Raw genomic sequence first — 19,700 nt, 5'->3', positions numbered from 1 at the left:
ACCTGCTCGATATTCATCAGCTGACATTTCAGTTATGCAGGTCTCGTGGGTAAAACACTTGAGGAAGCCAAGGAGGACAGATGACTCCCGTCTTCAGTAATGAAACATTATTCTGCTGCCATACTGTGAGTGAGTGTCACCTCCTCCATACCATAGACCATAGACATGACAGATATCTTTATTTTTCCAAATTGGTTTGTCTTCGGTACATAATCAAGGACAGAGTTATTGGGTATCTGGTCAGAGATATTAATACAGCTGGAGGGGAAAAAAAACAAAGCCTTGGATGAGTCATAAAAAAAGGAACAGAAATACAGACAGAGAGGGAAAAGGAGGGGGGGCAGACGAGAGTGAAAGAGTGATGGAGGAAGAAGAGGAGAGCCTGGGAGACTGTGGGAGAAGGAGAGAGCGAGAAAGAGAATGAAAGGGAGAAAAAGAGGAGAGACGGGCAGAGGGAGGCAGACAGAACTAGGTCAAGTCACGTGACTGGGATCGACTGCAGGCAGGATTAAATATCCTACAGCATGTGGTCATTTACACAAAAAAATGTACTTCTCATTTTATTAATTATTTCTCTTCCACGGGGGGAGGGCTCGGCATAGCGAGGGTGATGCTACGCTGCGTTCTGGTTGGAAGCAAAGCTTTTCAGCGAGCACAAAAACGGAGCAGTAAAGACTGGAGCAAGCCGTTCCCTCTGAGACAGGAAACAAAGCCGAAGCCGGAGATAGCATGAAAATGATCATAACAGGAGGGAACGCAGTTCCAGAATATGAGATAGCTCCATTGTGACAGGCTAATGACTGTATCATACACTGTCCATTATCCTCAGTGAAAGAGAAGGACAAGGAAATGTTAAAAAAAACAAAAAACAAAAGATGTCACACTTCTTACAAAGTGACAGCAAAAGTGTGTTGTAAAGTCGGGACAGTAGGGCTGCATGACTATATTTTCTGATATTGGTCTCACGATATGTCAGATGTCACAAAATAAAGTAAATTAAATGTTTAATGCGATGAACTGCCCGCTGCTATGCATCATATGAGACAAAAGTTGTCAAATGTGGAATTATTCATTTGGACTATTTTGTAAGAGGATAACACAGTATTCCACTTAAACTATGGTGATTTTGAAGCCGTTTTTCTTTAGATTTGCTAAATGGTCTTCAAAACCTCAAAGTATTTTTGTTTAAGCTTTAAGCTCTATGTGAAAATATGGCACCAGCCGGGATTCGCAACAGTGGTCTGCTGCACTTTTGATGACATAAGACAATAAATAACTTTGCTGCCAAGTGCTTGCAAATGGCAGTGGATCAAGAAGCACACACAAAGAGGTCACCACATTGCTTCAATCTTTTCATTTTTCGGTGTAAACAAAAACATGTTTGTGCAGTAATACAATTTTGTGCTAGTCCACCGATCGTGTATAAGAGTCAGCTACAACACTCGTCAAAACTCAGAGTTCATATTTGACTTTCCGTTAGTTTAAAAAGATAAAATAGGTGAGGCTTTCAAATGGTAAAAACTGGCTTACAATGAGTTCAATGGTGACTCTGACTGCACTCTTATTGTGACTCGAAGTCTGTCTGAGTGGAATATCAAATGAGTGACTGAGATGCATGCAACATAATGCAGGGTGACATGTCATGAGATGCAAAATGCCACTGGTACCCCATCCCCCCCCCCCCCCCTCCCCCTCGCCCACCCATCCTGTTCCATCCAGAGAGGAAACTATAGCTGCCAATCACACAGAAGACTACAGGCTAAGCTAGTCATAAGCTCAGTCAATCCACTGGAGCCCAGCATGAGGAATATCAATCATTCATTCACGTCTTTGGTCAGCTGAGACTGTGTGTGTGTGTGTGTGTGTGTGTGTGTGTGTGTGTGTGAGATGGTGAGAGCGCTGGGCACTGGGCTAGCTAGAGCTGTAAAAAATTCTTGTGATTAACAATATAATTGTCTCTTTTAGTCAAATTTAAAAAAAATAATTTTTATTTATTTATATATTACTTTTTCAAACAAATTCAAGTTTTGAATGAAATCCAGGATACACCTTTTGGTTTTATCTCAGTTATGTGACCCAGATGATGTTATAACACAAATACACAGCCTACGAAGTAAACCACTGTAATTAAGTCCGAGAGATTTTTTAAAAGCCGCAATTCTAAAAAGGTATAATCCTTCCAGGTTATAAAAAAATGTCATTTCAAAACATTTAACAGTCTGACCGTACAATATCTTTACCAATAAGATATTATTTCCTTAAATATATCTGGAAAACATAACTTTTTTTTTAACCTAGCTGCTTTTCAAGGGAATTTTGTCACTGGAATGGAATTGCTTGATGTTTCCACAGGTCTACCACTACCACAAATGCACTTGATATTTATTAGAGGCCTTTATGAGAGTAAATTATTTGGTTAACAGTAGAAGATTTATTTGAAGTTTTAATGTGTTGACCAGGAGTGAGAGTACAAGCCCCCGGGTGCATACAAACCAAATAACTACAGCAATTAAAATCGGGTTTATTTTGATACTGTAGCGAGGTCCAGGTCGAGAGGTGAGGCACCTATTGAGGGCTTGCTGCGTACTCCTTCTGCTGAAATGTCAACCATGACATCACCGCATGTCTACCTGCCAGATGCCGCGAGACGCAATGAGCCAGCGAAGCATGAGACTGCTCCAAAAATACTGAATCTGCCTTCCAGGGCAAAAACTCTTATCTCAAATAACAATTACAGACCAAGAGAGACAGGCCGTCAGATCGGTTTAGAGCTGAGCAATGGTGCATCCGCTCAAAAAAGGTCGGGTCCAAAACAGCAAAGTTCATCTGGATCAAGGGACAGGCAAGAGGACGAGCCAGAGCAAGGTCATTCTGCAGAGCTGCGCAGAGATGTCTGCGCACGCGATGACCTAGAGGCACAGGGGAAATGCTTCGCAGTGCAGCGCGGCGGAAAGGTCTAACGTATTACACGGCCCTCTGGCTCTCAAATTCACGTTTTAAAGGAAGAAAGACCCCGACTGTCAAAATCAGATATTAGTGCAAAGCCTGGCGGTCAAATACCGCTTTTAAGAATGCTAATATTAATATACCTGCATGCATTTGGATTGAATCGTGTACGTGTCCATTTTTGTGTTTGTACGTGTATCTACTAAGGGGCTGACACAATGTATTAATAAGTCAGTTGACAGACAGAAAATGACTCAACAATTTCAATAATTACATAAGTGTTTAAGTCTGAATAGTTCCTGGTCCAAGCTTGTCAGATTTTCTGTTTTCTATCATGTAAACTGAATATTGTGAATATGGTCGGACACAACAAGACGTTTGAAGACATCTCCTTGGGCTCTGGAACACTATAATGACCGTTTTCTATTTTCTGCAGCCATAGTATCTACTGTACTTTCTTATCGTGTTCGTTTTAGTTGAAATGTTTCTTGAATATGAAGAATGATAATTTTCAGTGTTTACAGTTTTCTTTTTTTAGAGGAGTAGATTTGGTTTATACTTTCTTTTCCCCCCACACATTTAAAAGTTGGTGTGCTCCCTCCTGCACGAAGACACTTGCCACCATCACCTACAGTAATAAATATCAGCACAGAGGGGTCTTTGCTGCATGCCATCCCCTCTCTCTCCTCCACCATGCCTTATCTGTCTCTCTCCGAGCTAGCACTGTCCAATCAATCAGAAATGTCAGCGTAATATCTTTATATCAGCACAGGGAAATAGAAAATATGGAAATAAACGCAAGTAAAATGCTAATGGTACACCAGACGAAAAGTAATGGTTAAACTACAGTGTTTTTCCTAATAAAGTATTTCTGCTATAGAATTCAACTGTCAGCTCTACTTTTGTATTATTTTATCAGCTTTTCAGGTTTATTTGAAATATATATACATGCCATACATGCATGACACACACACATACTGTATAGCAGACTGCATCATCAACATCGGCATTCCTAGAGAGGAGTCCAACTTGTCAGTTCAGCCATGCAGAAAGATGTAGGCCAACTGCAGAGCAACATGGGAAAAAAAAAAATCAGCTCTGTGTCCTCATAGAAAGAGAGATGATTGACCTACTGAAACGGCATGTTTGACTCCTCACTCGGACACAGAGATAATGAAGGAAACTAGACTGGAAACTTCTGAAATGGTTGGTATTTCTGCTTGACAAATAATGTTCAATAAATAGAAGAAGAATAAAAAGTGATCGATTCAATACTAACTGCATTGTATTCCTTGAATTGCTCCCTTCATCTTTCCCTGTTTCTCTTGCTGACTGTCATCCATCCTACTTCTGACTTTCTTCCCCTCCTCCTCCTCCCATCCCTCTCAACCCATCCTCCTTAATTTCCCTCAGTTTCTCCCTCTGATCACTGCCCTGCTCCTGGCTGTGCGTACTGCATCTCTCAGGGGGGCCCCCGGCCCGGCATCAGTAAGCCCATCAGAGGGAGACCGCGATGCCTCTCTTTTGATCAGCGCAGTCGCCACATTAGCATGCACCTCTGCGCTCTGCTGCTCTCCCCTCTGCTCTAAGTAAGCTACCTGCGTGTCAGCGCCGCCGACCCACCAGGAGCCTCGCCCAGGTAAGAAGGCGCTCCGAGCCTGTCGGAATCGTAAATCGCTAATGAACACGGGCCCGCTCCGCCACTGATGAGAGGAGAGAGAACCGCGCTTGTGATCTCACCGCAGAGACGGTCATGGCGCCGTAGCTGAACGCAGCGCCGTGCACTCGGTGGAACCCGAGTGATACAAATCTACTGATGGTGTTGATTCAGTACTGAGACTTTCTCATCCCTCTTGGGGCTTACCTCAAAGGGAGGCTCACAAACACACTCTTTTGTACGTGCTTTTCCGTGACAACGAACTAACACATGAAAAAGCTACATTTCTTTTTGAAATCATACAAAAGGTAGTCTGTTTGTGTTTTAATCATAATATACAGTGGCTCTTTCATGCTATACCACAAACGCGTGTGTCAGTTCTGGTGAAAACTAAACAAAGAGGTTATTTGTCGGGCTATGATTTAAAAGTTTACTGTCTGAAGAATGTAGAGGAATTCTTTATTTTGTTGTTGCTGTTTTTAGGAGGGGTTGTGTTTGGCCCAGGCCTGTACTAGGTCTTGGTCCACAGCCGGGTGCCCTCTCACTTCTGTTCCACTTAATTAGCCCGGCCACAAAGGGGAGTTGGTCACATGGGCCCAATTTGGCCCGCTATAAAGTCTGCCAGGGGCTCAACATGCATTACTACAGGAGTATTTACGTGTCTGCCTCACCAGGGTAAGAGACTTTGAAGATGCAGAATACAGGACCGAGAAGAAGAAGAAGAAGAAGAAGGGAAAAGAAGGAGAAAAAAAATTACTGAAATGAAAGGAGGGGACCCTTAAATTCCAGGGAATTTTTCCAGATGTTGCGCAAATATTCTGCTGAGGCAATCCAGATGTGCTCACACTGTTTATTCCCTCCTTAGGCTCGCTGTTCCAGGGGCTTTTCTTTCTTCCCCTTTTTCTTTCACTCTCTCTTTCGCCTTCTACAACCCCCCTCCTTCGAGGAGCCCACATCAGTGTTCCCTGATAGAGCCTTTTAAGTGAGGGCTTTTAATAGCCCCCAGGGCACCTTAGCATCCACTAGGATCCTGTAATAAACATACACTCATTCTCCACAGCACACGTGTGTGTGTGTGTGTGTGTGTGTGTGTGTGTGTCTGTCTCAGAGAGAGAGAGATTAGGTGCCTTGTTTTATCGCTCTTTGGATCAATTAATAACTAACTCTGTTACTAACAATAGCTGCACTTCTGATGCGATGAGAAAAAAGAAAGCCATGCACACAGTGAAGCAAGTCCTAAATGAAAACAACATGCTTCCTGCTTCCTTTTTTGGAAGCCTCCACAATGATTCAGTTTTGTTTCCACGCTTTCCATCACTTCTCCCTTTACCTCTCCCACAGAGCGTGACCCAGCCACAACCCCTGACCCTCCCTCTCCCAGACAGCGCTCTGATTCTCAGCTGCTCCGCTCTACACCGCTCCACATACACCACTTCAGGAATCAGTGTGTCGGGCACCCCCCCCCCACTACTACTGGTTCAGAACAAACACGTTTGTATCATCAGCTAATCACGCACATGGCAGCATACATGTGCAAGCGTGTACACGCTAACACATATGCAACATGCCCAAGCATACACACATAGCCCTCCTGATACTCAAGTACATGCAAACGGGCCTAATCTTGCTGGAACGATCTGTGGATAAAGCATTCATTTCTTCACCAACATTTATACCAGACATGTCAGGCAAAAACACCAGACATACAACTGTTCAAGCTTCTCAACTGTGGTGATGTGCAGCTTTTCGGTTTTATGTAAACTGAACATCACACAAAGCAACCAATCTGAAGACGTCACCTTGGCCTCTGAGATTGTTTTGTGGGCTTGCATTTAATAGACGAAATGATAGAAAAAAAAAACATTAAATCAATTTCTTTTTAAAAGAACCGTTAGCTGCAGGACTAGAGTATGCCAACACCAGCGGAGCGCACACAAATCCACAAATGCATAAATCTTCACAGCTGCACACAATCCTGCCAATAACAGTCCTGTCCCGCCAACAACTCAGCGCTCTGATCTGTCCCGTTTAATCTGTAGCCTTCTCCTGTTTCCCATTCTGGGCTGAAACAGAAGAAAGCATCCTAAATGTGACACTTGAACTCGTCAGAGCCGTTTTGCAGGCAACTGTCAGCACTTTGGTATGCAGAACGTTGACGACAAAGACATGACCAGCACCTGCACGCCTGCCTGTCTCTGGCTGTCTTGTAAACCTAGTTGCTCAACTTTCTTTATCTAAATAGCACAAAGAGCAGATTTACATAGAAGGTAGGGTTGCATCTGCACTGAATTCCTAAATCATTATGCTAGAGCGTCAAGACTAAATGACACTGTCATGGAACAGTGATACAAAGCAATGTACATAATAGAATCCATTTACTGTACATGACTGAGAACATTTTCCAAGTAGTGATTACTGCATTCTGGTCTTACCATGGTCAAGATGGGTTTATATCGGAGCAATTTATTATGCGGTTCATTGTTGTCTAATATTATGTGGCCTCGTTGTTTTGTATTACATGGCTCTACCGTTTGATTTTACTGCACACCCTGTCTGCGTAGCAAATTTCCCTTATGGGGCAATAAAATGTTGAACTCAAATAGATTGAATGCTGTGGGCAGAGGAAGGGAGGGAGCCGTCACGCAGTTAGAAACGGCATGAGACGAGACTTTACTTTTCGTTTTAGTTGCTTACAGTGTTTGGTACAGTATGTTCATCCAACAATGTCAAGAGTAAAAAGGTTCCTAATTGCCCGTGTTGTTTTTCAAGATAGAAAGCCCCTCCCCCTCCATTCTTAACAGCCTTCCTGCCGTTGGGAACATTCCTAGAACCAGAAGGCCGCAGCAAGATGTCCAACCGTAGGTGACAAAGCCCTCCAGACTTGTGTGTTGACTTTCTGTATGTGTGCACACGTCTGCCTGTGTGTACATGCGTACAGGTGTGTTGAGGCCAAGGGGCCACAGTCTGGGCGGATGTATGAACATGCTAGGCCTGCAGGCGTCAACAACGAGTTGGTTAATCACTCTTTCTCTACTGCAGGCAGAGGAAAAACCCACAGAGGAAACCTGTTATCTCACATATTATCTTTTTTTTCCCCCTCTTGTCTCTCTCATGCATGGTAATTTTAGAAAATAATGTGAAAGTGACAACTCGTTAAGCCTGTGCGTATTTACGCTTTGTAATCATGTCTGCAATGACCTGTGACAATACTTTTGTATCTGCTAGCGTCCCTCGGTATCCTCCATCTCATCAGCAATCCAGACTTGTTTGGTCGCCCCTGTAATGGATCTTGCGTTTATCATAATTGCAGTCGTAGCCTCTAATCTTACAGGCTGGTTTACTTTGCCAAAGTTGAATCTGAATCCTGTCGTTTTATTGCGAGGACGTGAAAGTCGACGATAACTTTCAAATGCACTGTCTTGACAACTTTCTCGAATAGGATCTGGAAATGCTCTAGCTAATTTAACAGCTTCAACTGTCCTCAATCCATGCAGGGCTTACTATGACAACGTCCAGTTCCGTTTCAGTTTATTCACAAAACAGTTAAAGTACAATCATACTATGATATGTGAAATGGGACAGCCTGGTAAGCTCTCTGAAGCTTGAGAGTAGGGGCCCAGACAGTACGAAAATCATATTTCAGATATGTTATTTGGTATATATGTGCACGTTGTCTAGATTTGAAAAGTGCATGTCCTGCATGGCCTTTACACTCCGGGGGCTTTTTTATTTTTTAGAACTGTTGTTTTTGTCATGAGTATTTTCACACAGAACACAACTGTTACGCGGTGATAAAGCGACAAATAAGGTTGATTTTGTTTTAGCTTCCATACAGCCATTAAAAGGCATGAACCAATCACATTGTGCCTATACTTTTAATATTGATTATAAAACAACACGGAGGCTCCATAGTTGCGAATTAGCCATGGCTATAAACACTGTGATACAGGCATCGGATTGTTCTTTATGTAATAATCTATGTTTTTTGTATCTGTCCCTATTAAAATAAACAACAAATAAATAAATAGCCTCAACCGAGATGGGAAACTTTACTCCTTTAACTCTTGACAAAGGCAACACAGAGCAGATCCACTCCTTCCGTTCTTACCTTTCACAATAAAAGTCCTGGACATATACACTGCGTAACCGTTTACTAGAACTGGAACTCAAATTCACTCAGAGCATTTCACTTTGGATTCCCGACCATGATCGGAAAGCACAGGGAAATGGTTTTTTTTGTCTTTTGTTTACATGGCCGGAGTGGATGCTCACTCCGGAGCTAACCCCCGTCACTCCACTCAGCAGCCGGAAAACACGACACGGGACACCTCCATTGGTCTTGAGGAGCTAAAGCATTTAGTTGTGAGCAAACTGCAAACTCAACTGTGCATTCACTTGATACCTTTAACCGCTAGATTTGCTCCAATCGCTCACTCTCTCGTCCGCTCACACTGCATCTACTCTCTCTCGCCTAACCAGCATCCCCAGAAGCAAACTCAAACCTTCCCACTGACATCCTAATATATGCCTGGAACCAGCTGTGGTAGAATAGTTGTGATTAAATGCATTTTCGAGTTGTTTATTCCTCATGTTCCCGGTGTGCAAAGACCTTTTTACAGTAACATTTACAACCTGCAAAACACCTAAAAGATTAACCAAAGACCCTAAGAACCAACTATCCTCACCCCAACTACTAAATGGTCCCATTTATTCCTTCAGTCTCAGCATTGGTTAAATAAGTAAGATACAATAAATAGAGACATATGGAAAGTGAGAATAACAGTCCAATTTAAATGGATTTCTGAGTAGAGGAACTAGTTTAGAAGAAAGGAAAAAACTAAAAGTCCTCTAAAATAAGGCAACCATAAAAAAAACCCTAAAAGCACCTTGCAAAATAACAGAATAAAATTATTTTTATTTTGTAACATTTATGCTGCAATCAGATATTCAGCGATACTGAACAAGTATCGCCAAGTATGGAACCCTGGTGTGCATGAAGCAGGGGGCTTGAAACCTGTACAAATGTATACCGAACCCAACGGTGACCATGGAAACAGGAACATGATAAAAGGTGGCTACTGTGTAAGTGTTATTAGTGATGTAATAATTCTCTGCAGTTACAGTTGCTATACATGCCCAGTGCGTTTGTTAATAGCAGCTAGTTAGCTGAGCTAACATGGGGACATTCACTGTTTTGACTCAAGAGGTGAAACGCTACGAGATTCTTAGAGTGATGCCATTATAATATTCCCTCAAATTAAAAGTTGAAATCCTAATCAAATCAATTCACAAAGCAGAGCTCCTGAGGTAAATAAGTGTTTAAAGGAGAGAGCTAAGGAGTTTCTTAAGCAGGGAAGAAAATAGCTGCAGGAAGTGGATGAAAGGAAGGGGGGAAAGTTTAACAGATTATGAAGACGAATTGCTACCGACTCAGTGATATTTGTAGCTTAACGTGATCTCATCACAGCTGCGATTGCATTAATACTTCAATGAATCAACACAATTACGTCATTAAATTATTTTACTATTTTACCGCATCCAGATATACACACCTTGCCTTGCATCAGCATGTCAACACAATGGATGAAATGCATAAAATAAAGCAGAGGTTTGTTAAAAAGGGAGCTTTTGAAAACACTTCAGGGAAGGTGTGTTGATTTTGGGAGCATTACAGGCTCACAGCCAATGATCATGCCAGGTTCGTCTGGCCAATACTGACAAATGTGAGCTTGTTATTGGCATACAATTATGTTTTTTAAATATTATTATCATGTCAGCAGGTTGCCTGACAATGTGTGTAGTATAACCTTAGAGAACTGAGTCATTGGCTTTTATTAGCTACTTGTGTTTTGTGCCCACGGGCCACTGTGCCCTATTCTGTCTAAGTCTAGTTTAAATCATGGCTGTTCCCAAATAACTTATTTTTCTGGGGGAATAAACGCCTTTCTGTGTGTTCAAGGCAAGCACATCTCTTTCTCTCTGAATAAGAAATAACTACATTTCAACTCTGAGTTGTGATTGGTCTCAAATTTGGCAGTATGAGGCAGGCACACTGGGGTCAGATCTCATTTTCATGCCAGTGCAAACCTCTACCTGACTCGGGAAAGAACTATGGGGGATATCCTGAGCCAGCTTTGAGTGGATTTTGGAAAACCGCTTTGTTTTTTAGAAATCTTCTTTCTTATATAAATATAAAAACGCTACAAGATTGACTTAACATTCACTATGAGAACGACAAACCTTTCATCAACAGGGTAAGCCAAAGCATTTGTAGAAACGCTCTGTATCTTCCTCTCTCCAAACTGCATTCTATAAACGCTTTTTAAAAAAGGCATTTCATCACGGATATTAAAAATGGTAGCTGGCAATTCATCTGATATGCAAAAATATGGAAAATGGAGCTACTTGATCACAGTCAAGATATGCATTTGTTGGCGTGAAAGTGTACATGTACATAACCTTCACCGTGCTGCCTTCTGCTTACACCCAAACACCCACCCACACACACACAGTCACACACGCACACACAGAACATAACCGAGGTGTTTTGCATGCTGTGGGATTTCCGTGGCCCTGTGCCCAGCAGTGCGTGGAAGCCTCACCCCGCTGGCATCTGGCAAGGTGACAGACAAACATAACGACGGCGGAGGCAATGCTGGTGGTGGTGGAGGGAGGGATAAAAGGCGTGGGGCACACTGGGACACCTCCTCTCATTCCCTGTGACCTCAAAAAGAAACTGGGATGGAGCAGCGAGAGACCGTCTTAATTACCTCGCTCGGTTTCTGCTGCGGCGGCTAGTGTTTACATGTACATACACACAGACACACGTGGGCTGTTTTCAGTATGTGTGTGTGTGTGTGTGTGTGTGTGTGTGTGTGTGTGTGTGTGTGTGGAAAAGACAGGGGAGAGTACTGTGCATACACCTGAATATACGGTTTTATTAAAAACAACCTAACAGTTGGGAGTCCGTAGTCAAATTCTTTTCCTTTCTCCGAGGAGTGCAGAAACATCAAACGCATCATTCCAGCGTTTGATCATGTTACACACTGATGATATGGCAACCAGACCAGTGTAACAGATCCATATTATTACAACAACATTACAACAATACGCTGTAGTTTAATCTCAGTTACGTGACCCCTCGGAAAATACAGTTCTATTCACTCCTGCTCCATTGTTCTACATGACTTTAAGTGGAGTAAATGAAGAAAATGTGGGCATAAGGAAATATAATGACATGAAGGAGCATAAGATATCTAGGATTCACTCGATTCGTCATCCCTCTGCGGCGAATACACGCCAAAGCCTATGTGCCCATAACTTAATTACACGACGCATCATAATCGCCAAACAGCTGGGACATTTTCACGCATTACCGCGCTCGCAGAAGAGTTGAGAATTGTTTTCATTATTGAAAACATGCCAACTGGAGGATTGCGGAGGAGAGGAGAAGGTAGTTAGCCTCTGACAGCTACTGTTTTTTATTTCTTGGCAGGGTTTTATACAATATGCCTCTGAGAGAGAGAGAGAGAGAGAGAGAGAGAGAGAGAGAGAGAGAGAGAGAGAGAGAGAGAGGAGAGTTCTGGCTGGAGTAGGGCAAACCGACCTTCCTCTCAGTGCGAATTACGAGTGTGATCTGGTCAAATCCCCACAGAGACCACGTTTCCACTTCAAAGGAGTGGCTGTACGCACCCTGAATACTGCCAGCCCACAGAAAAGAAAAGCCATTCAGACACTCGGAGGACTGGAATTGACCCAGAGACTAATGGTGCTCAGATGATTCCAACACGGAGTAATCAAAGTATTCACAGCAACAACCACGCTTCTGCAAATCCAAACCATGAGTATAAAATCACTGCTGAAGGGTCATTCTCATCAAGCAAACAATCCCTGCTTCTATCTTTTAAAATATTTTCCTTTTCTTTCTTTTTTTATTATTGTAAACTGAATATTTGTATAGGCTACACTTAGACTAGTCCTTCCTTTGTGGCAGCACCGATTACAATCACCGCAAATCACAAATGATGCAATCAAGACACAGAGGGAACTACACAGGACAGAAAAAAAAGGAAAGGAACAGAAAAGGTAGATAGAAAGACAAAAACACAGAAATAAAGAAAGAAAGGAAAAACAAAAGGACTAACGACATGCTACTGTCTTTAAACACTTTAAGCGACAGACTGAACGCCAAAGGCAAATTCCTGAAATGATCGAGCGTACGAGGAGCAAAAGGTCAAGGTCTGAGGGGCAAAGTTCAGTGCGACCCGTTATCAATAAAGACCTCCTGCGAGCGAGGAGCTCCTTACACAAATAATTAACGAGCCCTTGAGTCATTCCATGATCCGTAGGCTACATCAAAAAAAGCCTCCCAGCAGTTTCTGATTCATACTATGTTTAGAACATAAACAAGTGAGGGCTGCGGAGGAGAGAGGAGAGAGCATGACAGGCTAAAATATGCCCTGTTTTATCTGAAGCCAACGCTTAATGCTTAATAATGATCAGCAGAGATATTCCAGGAAGGAAAAAAAAAAAAAAGTCCACACTTCAGCACAGTTTACTGTAATTAAAAGAACACACACTACCGCTGTGTTCATAATTGGAGTGTTTATTTTTTTCTTCTTCTCTCGTACAGTTTTTGGTTTGGCAGGGTTGAGGGGTGGGAAAGTGGAGGGTGGGCACATAGACGGCAAGCACATTTCCTTTGATTTGCTTGAGTAAGAGGCCTCGTGGGTGAGATTGAGAGAGAGAGAGAGAGAGAGAGAGAGAGAGAGAGAGAAAGAAAGAGAGAGAGAGAGAGAGAGAGCGAGAGCGAGAGAAAAGGAGAAAGGAAAGGGAGAGAGAGAGCTGTCACTTTAAGCCATTAAGTCTTGCTATAAAACTCCTCCAATAAAAATGACAGCTGCAGCCCCTTTTCTCAAAAGGGGAGCAAAAGCATCACATCAGGAACACAAAACTGGACGGCCGTAAAAGACAAACTTGGCCAAATGCTTTTGGCAATGTAATTCCACCAGCCCACTCCCACACACACACACACCCCCACCACACACACACACACACACACAGTATTACCTTTGTTCCTGAGTTACTGCCAGAAAAAGAATGTCCGTCTCTCCCACACACACACACCATCATGAATCTCACTTTCTCATCAAAGACCATGAACTTCATTGATTTGGGGGTGTGTGTGTGTGTGTGTGTGTGTGTGTGTGTGTGTGTGTGTGTGTTTATGCTGGGGGTATCTTATGTTCCCCCAAACAGAAAGCACCACATTCAGGAAAAACCACACACACACACACACACACACACACCTCTTTAGCAGGTGGTAAAACAGGCCAGATATTTTTCAATCGTGTTAAATCAATTGTCACCTATCAAAAGACAACATGTTCTGTCTTTTATTTCTGTAAATCATAAAGACTTCAGTCAAGTTCGCTTTAACAAGGGTCGAAAATAAACCGGTGATTTAATGTGTAAAAGTCTCATCATTTTATCAAATGTGACTCTGGGTTTTCTAAAAGGTTGAGGATGTCAATTTAAAACAAAGATAGTTTGAAAAAACTTAAATTTGAAAAATTAATCAATTAGAAGGCACTCGGAGAGTGCACACCTCAGTCTCAATGCTATCTCACAATGTTAACGCAGTGTGAATTTTCCTAGTTGGGAACTCATTTTTCAGATCATTCTGACACCACGTGAATGCAGCACACGCCCTATCTCCCAATGTTAACGAATGTGAAAAACAATTTGTGTGTCCGCCCCCGCAATTCAGATCCGCTCCAAAATCCAATGGGTTATCCTTGGCCCACGCTACACCCTTCCACCAAGTTACATGGAAATCTGGCCAGTAGATTTTTTTTTTTTTCTGGAATCCTGCTGACAGACAAACAAACCAACAAACCAACATGCAGACAAACCGAACCGAAAACATAACCTCCTTGGCGGAGGTAATAATTATAAATAAATGAAGACTGTACATCTGACACAGTCATCTCTGTGCAAGTGGTCAAGTTGATTTGATCTAACTAGCCCTTACATGTCTCTGAGGGCTTCACAATCTCAACTACACACTACACAGCACCCTCTATCCTCAGTCCCCTGATTTGGATGAGGAAACATTTAATAAAACCAATACAACCGGACATGTGCAACATTCAGCTGCTCCTCCCTAGGTGCTGACACAAATACAATATTAAATCAATACCTACACATTTGACTGACTTTACAGAAAAAAAAAAAAACTTACAGGCTTTTCACCTCTCACTCACTCTGCTTTCCTTTCACAGCCTGTCAACTGTTTATTGCACTGACAGACTGTCACGGCGATCAGCCTCATATTGCTCTGACTAAAGGACACAGTCTCCTTTCAATGTCATCCCTTCAGTCTTTATAGCTTAATGTCAGATATGCAGGGGGGGAATGATAGTGGAATCAGGCAGCACATCACCATACAGTACCGAGCATATTTTGCCAAAGGGGGGGTGTCGTCATCACAGCCAACAACCGATATATAATTGTATAATGTACTTGCTGTCATTTCAAACACTTGCGTGTCAGAATTTCTAATGCAGCGCGACAGATAATAACACTGAGTGAGCGGCTAATCGATACGCTCAAGGACTTCGCAGATAGCGGCGTCCTTGAAGGGTGGGCCAATTACCAATCAGCACTCAAGTGGACCTTTGAGGGAGCAAGTTTAAATATAAATGGTGATTTAAGGGCCCACGAGTTAGGACTATAGGCGATGAAAAAGCTGCTGATGCAGCATGTGGTGTGGCTGCGAGGAGATGAGATCTTCGGCTGCTGGAAAAGTCTTCCCGCTCATTCAAACAATTACGTGTTGAGCCTTAAACCAACCACAGAGGCTTTCAGCTCAGACTTGTATATGCTGTCAAGTGTCTGCATGAGCTACTCTGGTGTACATTTAGGCAGACTGAAACTCGAATCACTTTCAGCGTGGTGGACACACAATACGGTGCACCTGTAATAACAGCCCGCCTGTGTGTGTGTGTGTGTGTGTGTGTGTGTGTGTGTGTGTGTGTGTGTGTGTGTGTGTGTGTGTGTGTGTGTGTGACACTGGACGGAGTATTTCTGGGAAGCCACATAAAGGATGTTGTGACGACAGTGTCAGCCTGTAACAGAAGAAAGCCGCCCGGTGTCTCAGAAGTCTCTGCGAATCTCCTCGGTGCATCCAGGCAGCTCTCTAAACGTGTCAAGGTGTAACACGACGCCCTCATGAAAGAGCTGCAGACACAATAACCGGGCTGGCCTCCAGCTCTGTGCTGTAGCTCTGCTACAGTGGACACGGGGCTGCTCTGTTCGCTTAGACAAACTCACAGTAGCAGCTCAGCATTAATAATTTACACTGCTCGTGTGTGACAATGTGGGTTTGAAACCCTGGAAATTAAACGCAGAAATTTGACCAAAAAAAACAAAAGCCTTTGCCTAAGATGAATTTAGTAATTCATAAATGTATTCAAATTGTTACTGACATTTGTCAGTTCATTCAAGCAATACAACATTAACACATTTAAATTATGACAGCGTGGTAAATGGCCCTTCTTTCCTTTGAGTCTTTACTTTCTGAGGGAATGCAGCATGAAAAATAAACAAAGAAAATCTCCAAAACTTCCTCCATAAAAAAAAAAAAGTAGCCTAGCAAATTCAGTATCTCCATAACCTGAGATATCCCTGTGTAGATTGCATGATCATTTTCATCCACACAAAATAGGTTTCTGTTTAAAAGGTCAGAAATGATAACCATGTACAGAGATCCTAGTGCAGTTATTCCAAACCTGTGTCACCTGTTTAATACTCATCTTTACTAGAGTGAAGTTTTAAAGAGACAAACTGATGTCGTTAACAAGCCAAGCAACTTTGTTTGAGCCCAGAGCCAAGTTTAAAATGCAACGGTGTGTGCTACTTGGGTTCATTTTTAAACAATTAGCTACACATTCAGTGTCAAACGGAAGCAAGTTTGAACCAAGCCACGAGAAAGACAACATAAAGCGTATTTAAAAAAAAAAGGCGTTGATGCATATCTTTGGGGTACATGTTAGTCAAAGAGTTACCAGGTGACTTAATGAAAACGCACACAACTTGCGCACAAGCTAGCTTAATACAGACAACACATGGTAAAAAAAACTGCTCGTGCAAGTTCAAATTCCTCTGTTTCCTCTGAATTTTCTGTTTAAATTCAGCCCTACTCGCTACAGCGCATAGCAAACGCTACAGTAGCAATAAAGCTTCATCTCGGTTTGCACTTTTCCATGTGGACCTGATATAAAATTAAAATAAAGTTTTCAGCCAAGTGAAAACAACTGCCACATTTGAGTGGAGCGCGCGCGAGTTATGCGCACAGCTCATCCCAAGCGAGATGTCACTACGTATCAAAGCGAAATGTCATCAGCTCAAACAGCAACATTAGACACATGCGACATAGAGAGGACATATCTGCTTTTATTTTAGTATTAAACGAAAGAAGACAACGTCCGCTAAAGCTCGTCAACAGCCCCAAACATGTTGCTGCATTTGGCAACTAACCCTAACCCATTGCACGCACTGTCAAAAGAGAAAAAAAGGGGCATACTCAAAAACAGCGAGTGGACACGTTTCACACTAATCTGCCGATGAAAGTCCTATCAAAACCCCTCACACGTATAACAGAACAAGGCTTAGTCATTGAACAAACAAACTTACCCAATGACAGGAACGGTTTGGTTTCCATGTCTGTCTGGTAGGTTAGCTCATGCCAGCTGAGACGACCGCGTTTGGGAGTTTTTCACTGGCGGCTGCTCGAGCAGACCAGACCCGGACCAGGGCTGCTGCTGCTCCTGCTCCTGCTGCGGTTCTCTTCAAGTAGACTCGGCACGAAGCGTAAAAGTGACAGGTCGCTGTGTGATAAGTCTCAAAAGATAACCCTAATGTCTCTACCTCTCTTTGCTCACTCAGCTGCTGCGCTCGCGCTACTCTCCCTCTCGTGCTCCGGTGTACAGCAACTCCAACTACTGGATCTGCACTGCAAAAGGGACCTGTGCAGGGGGTACTCCCACCAACGCAGGCCGAGCTGCAGCGACAACGCCACAGACAGGAGCCCTTATCGTGAACTTTGAAATGAACAACACAAAAAGAAAGACAAACACGCAGCGCATTTCATCACAGCTACCCTATTAAAAAAAGGTGGTCTGCAGGTTTCCTCGAGGTAGAGGTTTTCCAACTCACGCGGAGCCCTTTCAGCTGAGTAGCAGATAGGCTACTTACTCTTTTCACTGCTTATCTCCTGTTATTTTAACCTGGTCACATCTGTTAAACCACGGCTGTTGGCTCAGTAGATAGATATTGCAACGGCACACTCACCGCTAAAGCAATTGGCCTATCTCTCTCTAGAAGCTGCTTCAACATAATATAAAATAGACCCACTCACCTACACAGAAGGGTTAAGGTTTGATAACATCTTATCCAGTCTGAATCTGGTATCAAATCCAATTATTGAATCTCAATCGTTTTGAAACTCAAACTTTAGGTTTAAGTAGAAAATGGATTAAAGAGCTATTGAATTCATTTTTGATAAAGAACTTAAAATCCAAGACTTTTTATTAATTCATTATTACTTCTTTTTTTTTAATAAAGTTTTGCCTGCATATTTGCAAACTGAATGTTTTGTACATTCCGATTCAGAGATGTAGTCAAAACTTTGTTCATCGCCTAGTGATGGAAATCTGTCTTTGTCGTGTCTCCAAGTACAAACACAGTGCAGTTGTTCTTTGCTAATGAAGCAGGCAACATAAAGAGTTCCCTGACACTCAAACAAATCCAGATATTTCACCAACTTTGCCAATTGGCTATTGTAATGTGTTCAGAGTGCATAAAACTAAAACAAAAAAAGTAAATCCAGACCAAGAAAGTTGTGCAAGCTAAAATGTAACACAGTTACAATATCAATATTTTCCCATACTGTTCTCTGCCAACATGGCACAAAAAATGATGAATTTATTGCAGATGCATAAAACCTTGGGGCAGATTCACATAAGCCACCTCTGCTAGCTTTAAAGCACGCTTAATTTGCATATCTCTCCCTGCATTCAAGCAATGCTACATCTCTGTCATTGTTTTTGCTGCTATCTGGACATGACATGCTCAATTAAACCCACATCCATCTTCTGTGCACCTCCTCCCCTTTGACACTAAATCCTGCACATATGGGAAGGCACATGTTTCAGGAGAGTCAAAAATGCTTCTTCTTTGGCCCAGATTGAAGGAGCGTACCACAGATGCAGGCGTTACATTTCCCCCATACTGTAAAATCCCTTATGCAGTGCATTAGTATACATACGCCTCCTGCAGCCATCCTCCAGGCCCCTGTGATGAGCCTGCTCCTGTTAAGCATTTGAAGGTGTTCACCACGTTTGTACCGAGGCGAGATACATAATTAATGCAATGTATGGCACATCAAAGATCAAAGGCAGCAAAAAAAAAAAGAGTAAAGTTAACTGGGCACTGTTTCAAGGTGTGATTGTGTGCATGTGTGTGTGCATTATTTTATTTTTTATTATTTTTGGGCATTTTAGGCCTTTATTTTGATAGGACAGCTGAAGACATGAAAGGGGAGAGAGAGCGGGAATGACATGCAGCAAAGGGCCGCAGGTCGGAGTCGAACCCGCAGCCGCAGCATAGAGGAGTGAACCTCTATATATGGGAGCGAGCTCTACCAGGTGAGCTACCCAGGCGCCCTACGTGTGTGTTTTTTTTGTGTAGTTGTGCAGACGTGTGAGGAGAGAGAAAATCAGCACGGCTGATCCTTTCACTCAAGGCCTTGCTTTTGTGTGATATACATCCTTTATCTATGTCTTCTGAGTAAACAATTATCAATCAGCAGACGGTGTCATGTTAGCACGATGTTGATAAGTGACTTAATTGACTGGGTAATTGCTCATCAGAGGGGGAGGAGGGAAGGAGGGAAGAGCAGCGATTGGACGTCCTGTTTGTCCTCGGTTCAGGAGGCTGTTTTGCCTTGGGCCTTCGCTCTGTAATAGAAGACAGACACAACACGGCCTTTCTCAAACACCTCGATCAGGCCGAGTTCTCTCATCCTCGGCCGTGA

General features: G+C 42.7%; 1 protein-coding gene across 4 annotated transcripts in view; it reads right to left on the bottom strand.

The window, feature by feature from the left end:
* rxraa (retinoid X receptor, alpha a) overlaps positions 1–17,710 on the bottom strand; it is a 117,799-nt gene extending 100,089 nt beyond the window's left edge. Inside the window, exon 1 of one of the 4 annotated variants that reach the window (XM_035991531.1) lies at positions 17,300–17,710. In XM_035991531.1, coding sequence (XP_035847424.1) covers positions 17,300–17,327 — 28 coding nt within the window. In that variant the 5' untranslated portion in view covers positions 17,328–17,710. The remainder of the gene's footprint in view (positions 1–17,299) is intronic. The other 3 variants (XM_035991530.1, XM_035991533.1, XM_035991532.1) reach the window with 3 other exon arrangements.
* Between the last annotated feature and the right edge of the window lie 1,990 nt (positions 17,711–19,700).

Source organism: Sander lucioperca, chromosome 14 (assembly GCF_008315115.2).
Source record: "Sander lucioperca isolate FBNREF2018 chromosome 14, SLUC_FBN_1.2, whole genome shotgun sequence".
Classification (NCBI taxonomy): Eukaryota; Metazoa; Chordata; class Actinopteri; order Perciformes; family Percidae; genus Sander; species Sander lucioperca.
Note: the sequence above shows the minus strand (reverse complement) of the source record. Positions and strands in the feature narration are given on the sequence as shown.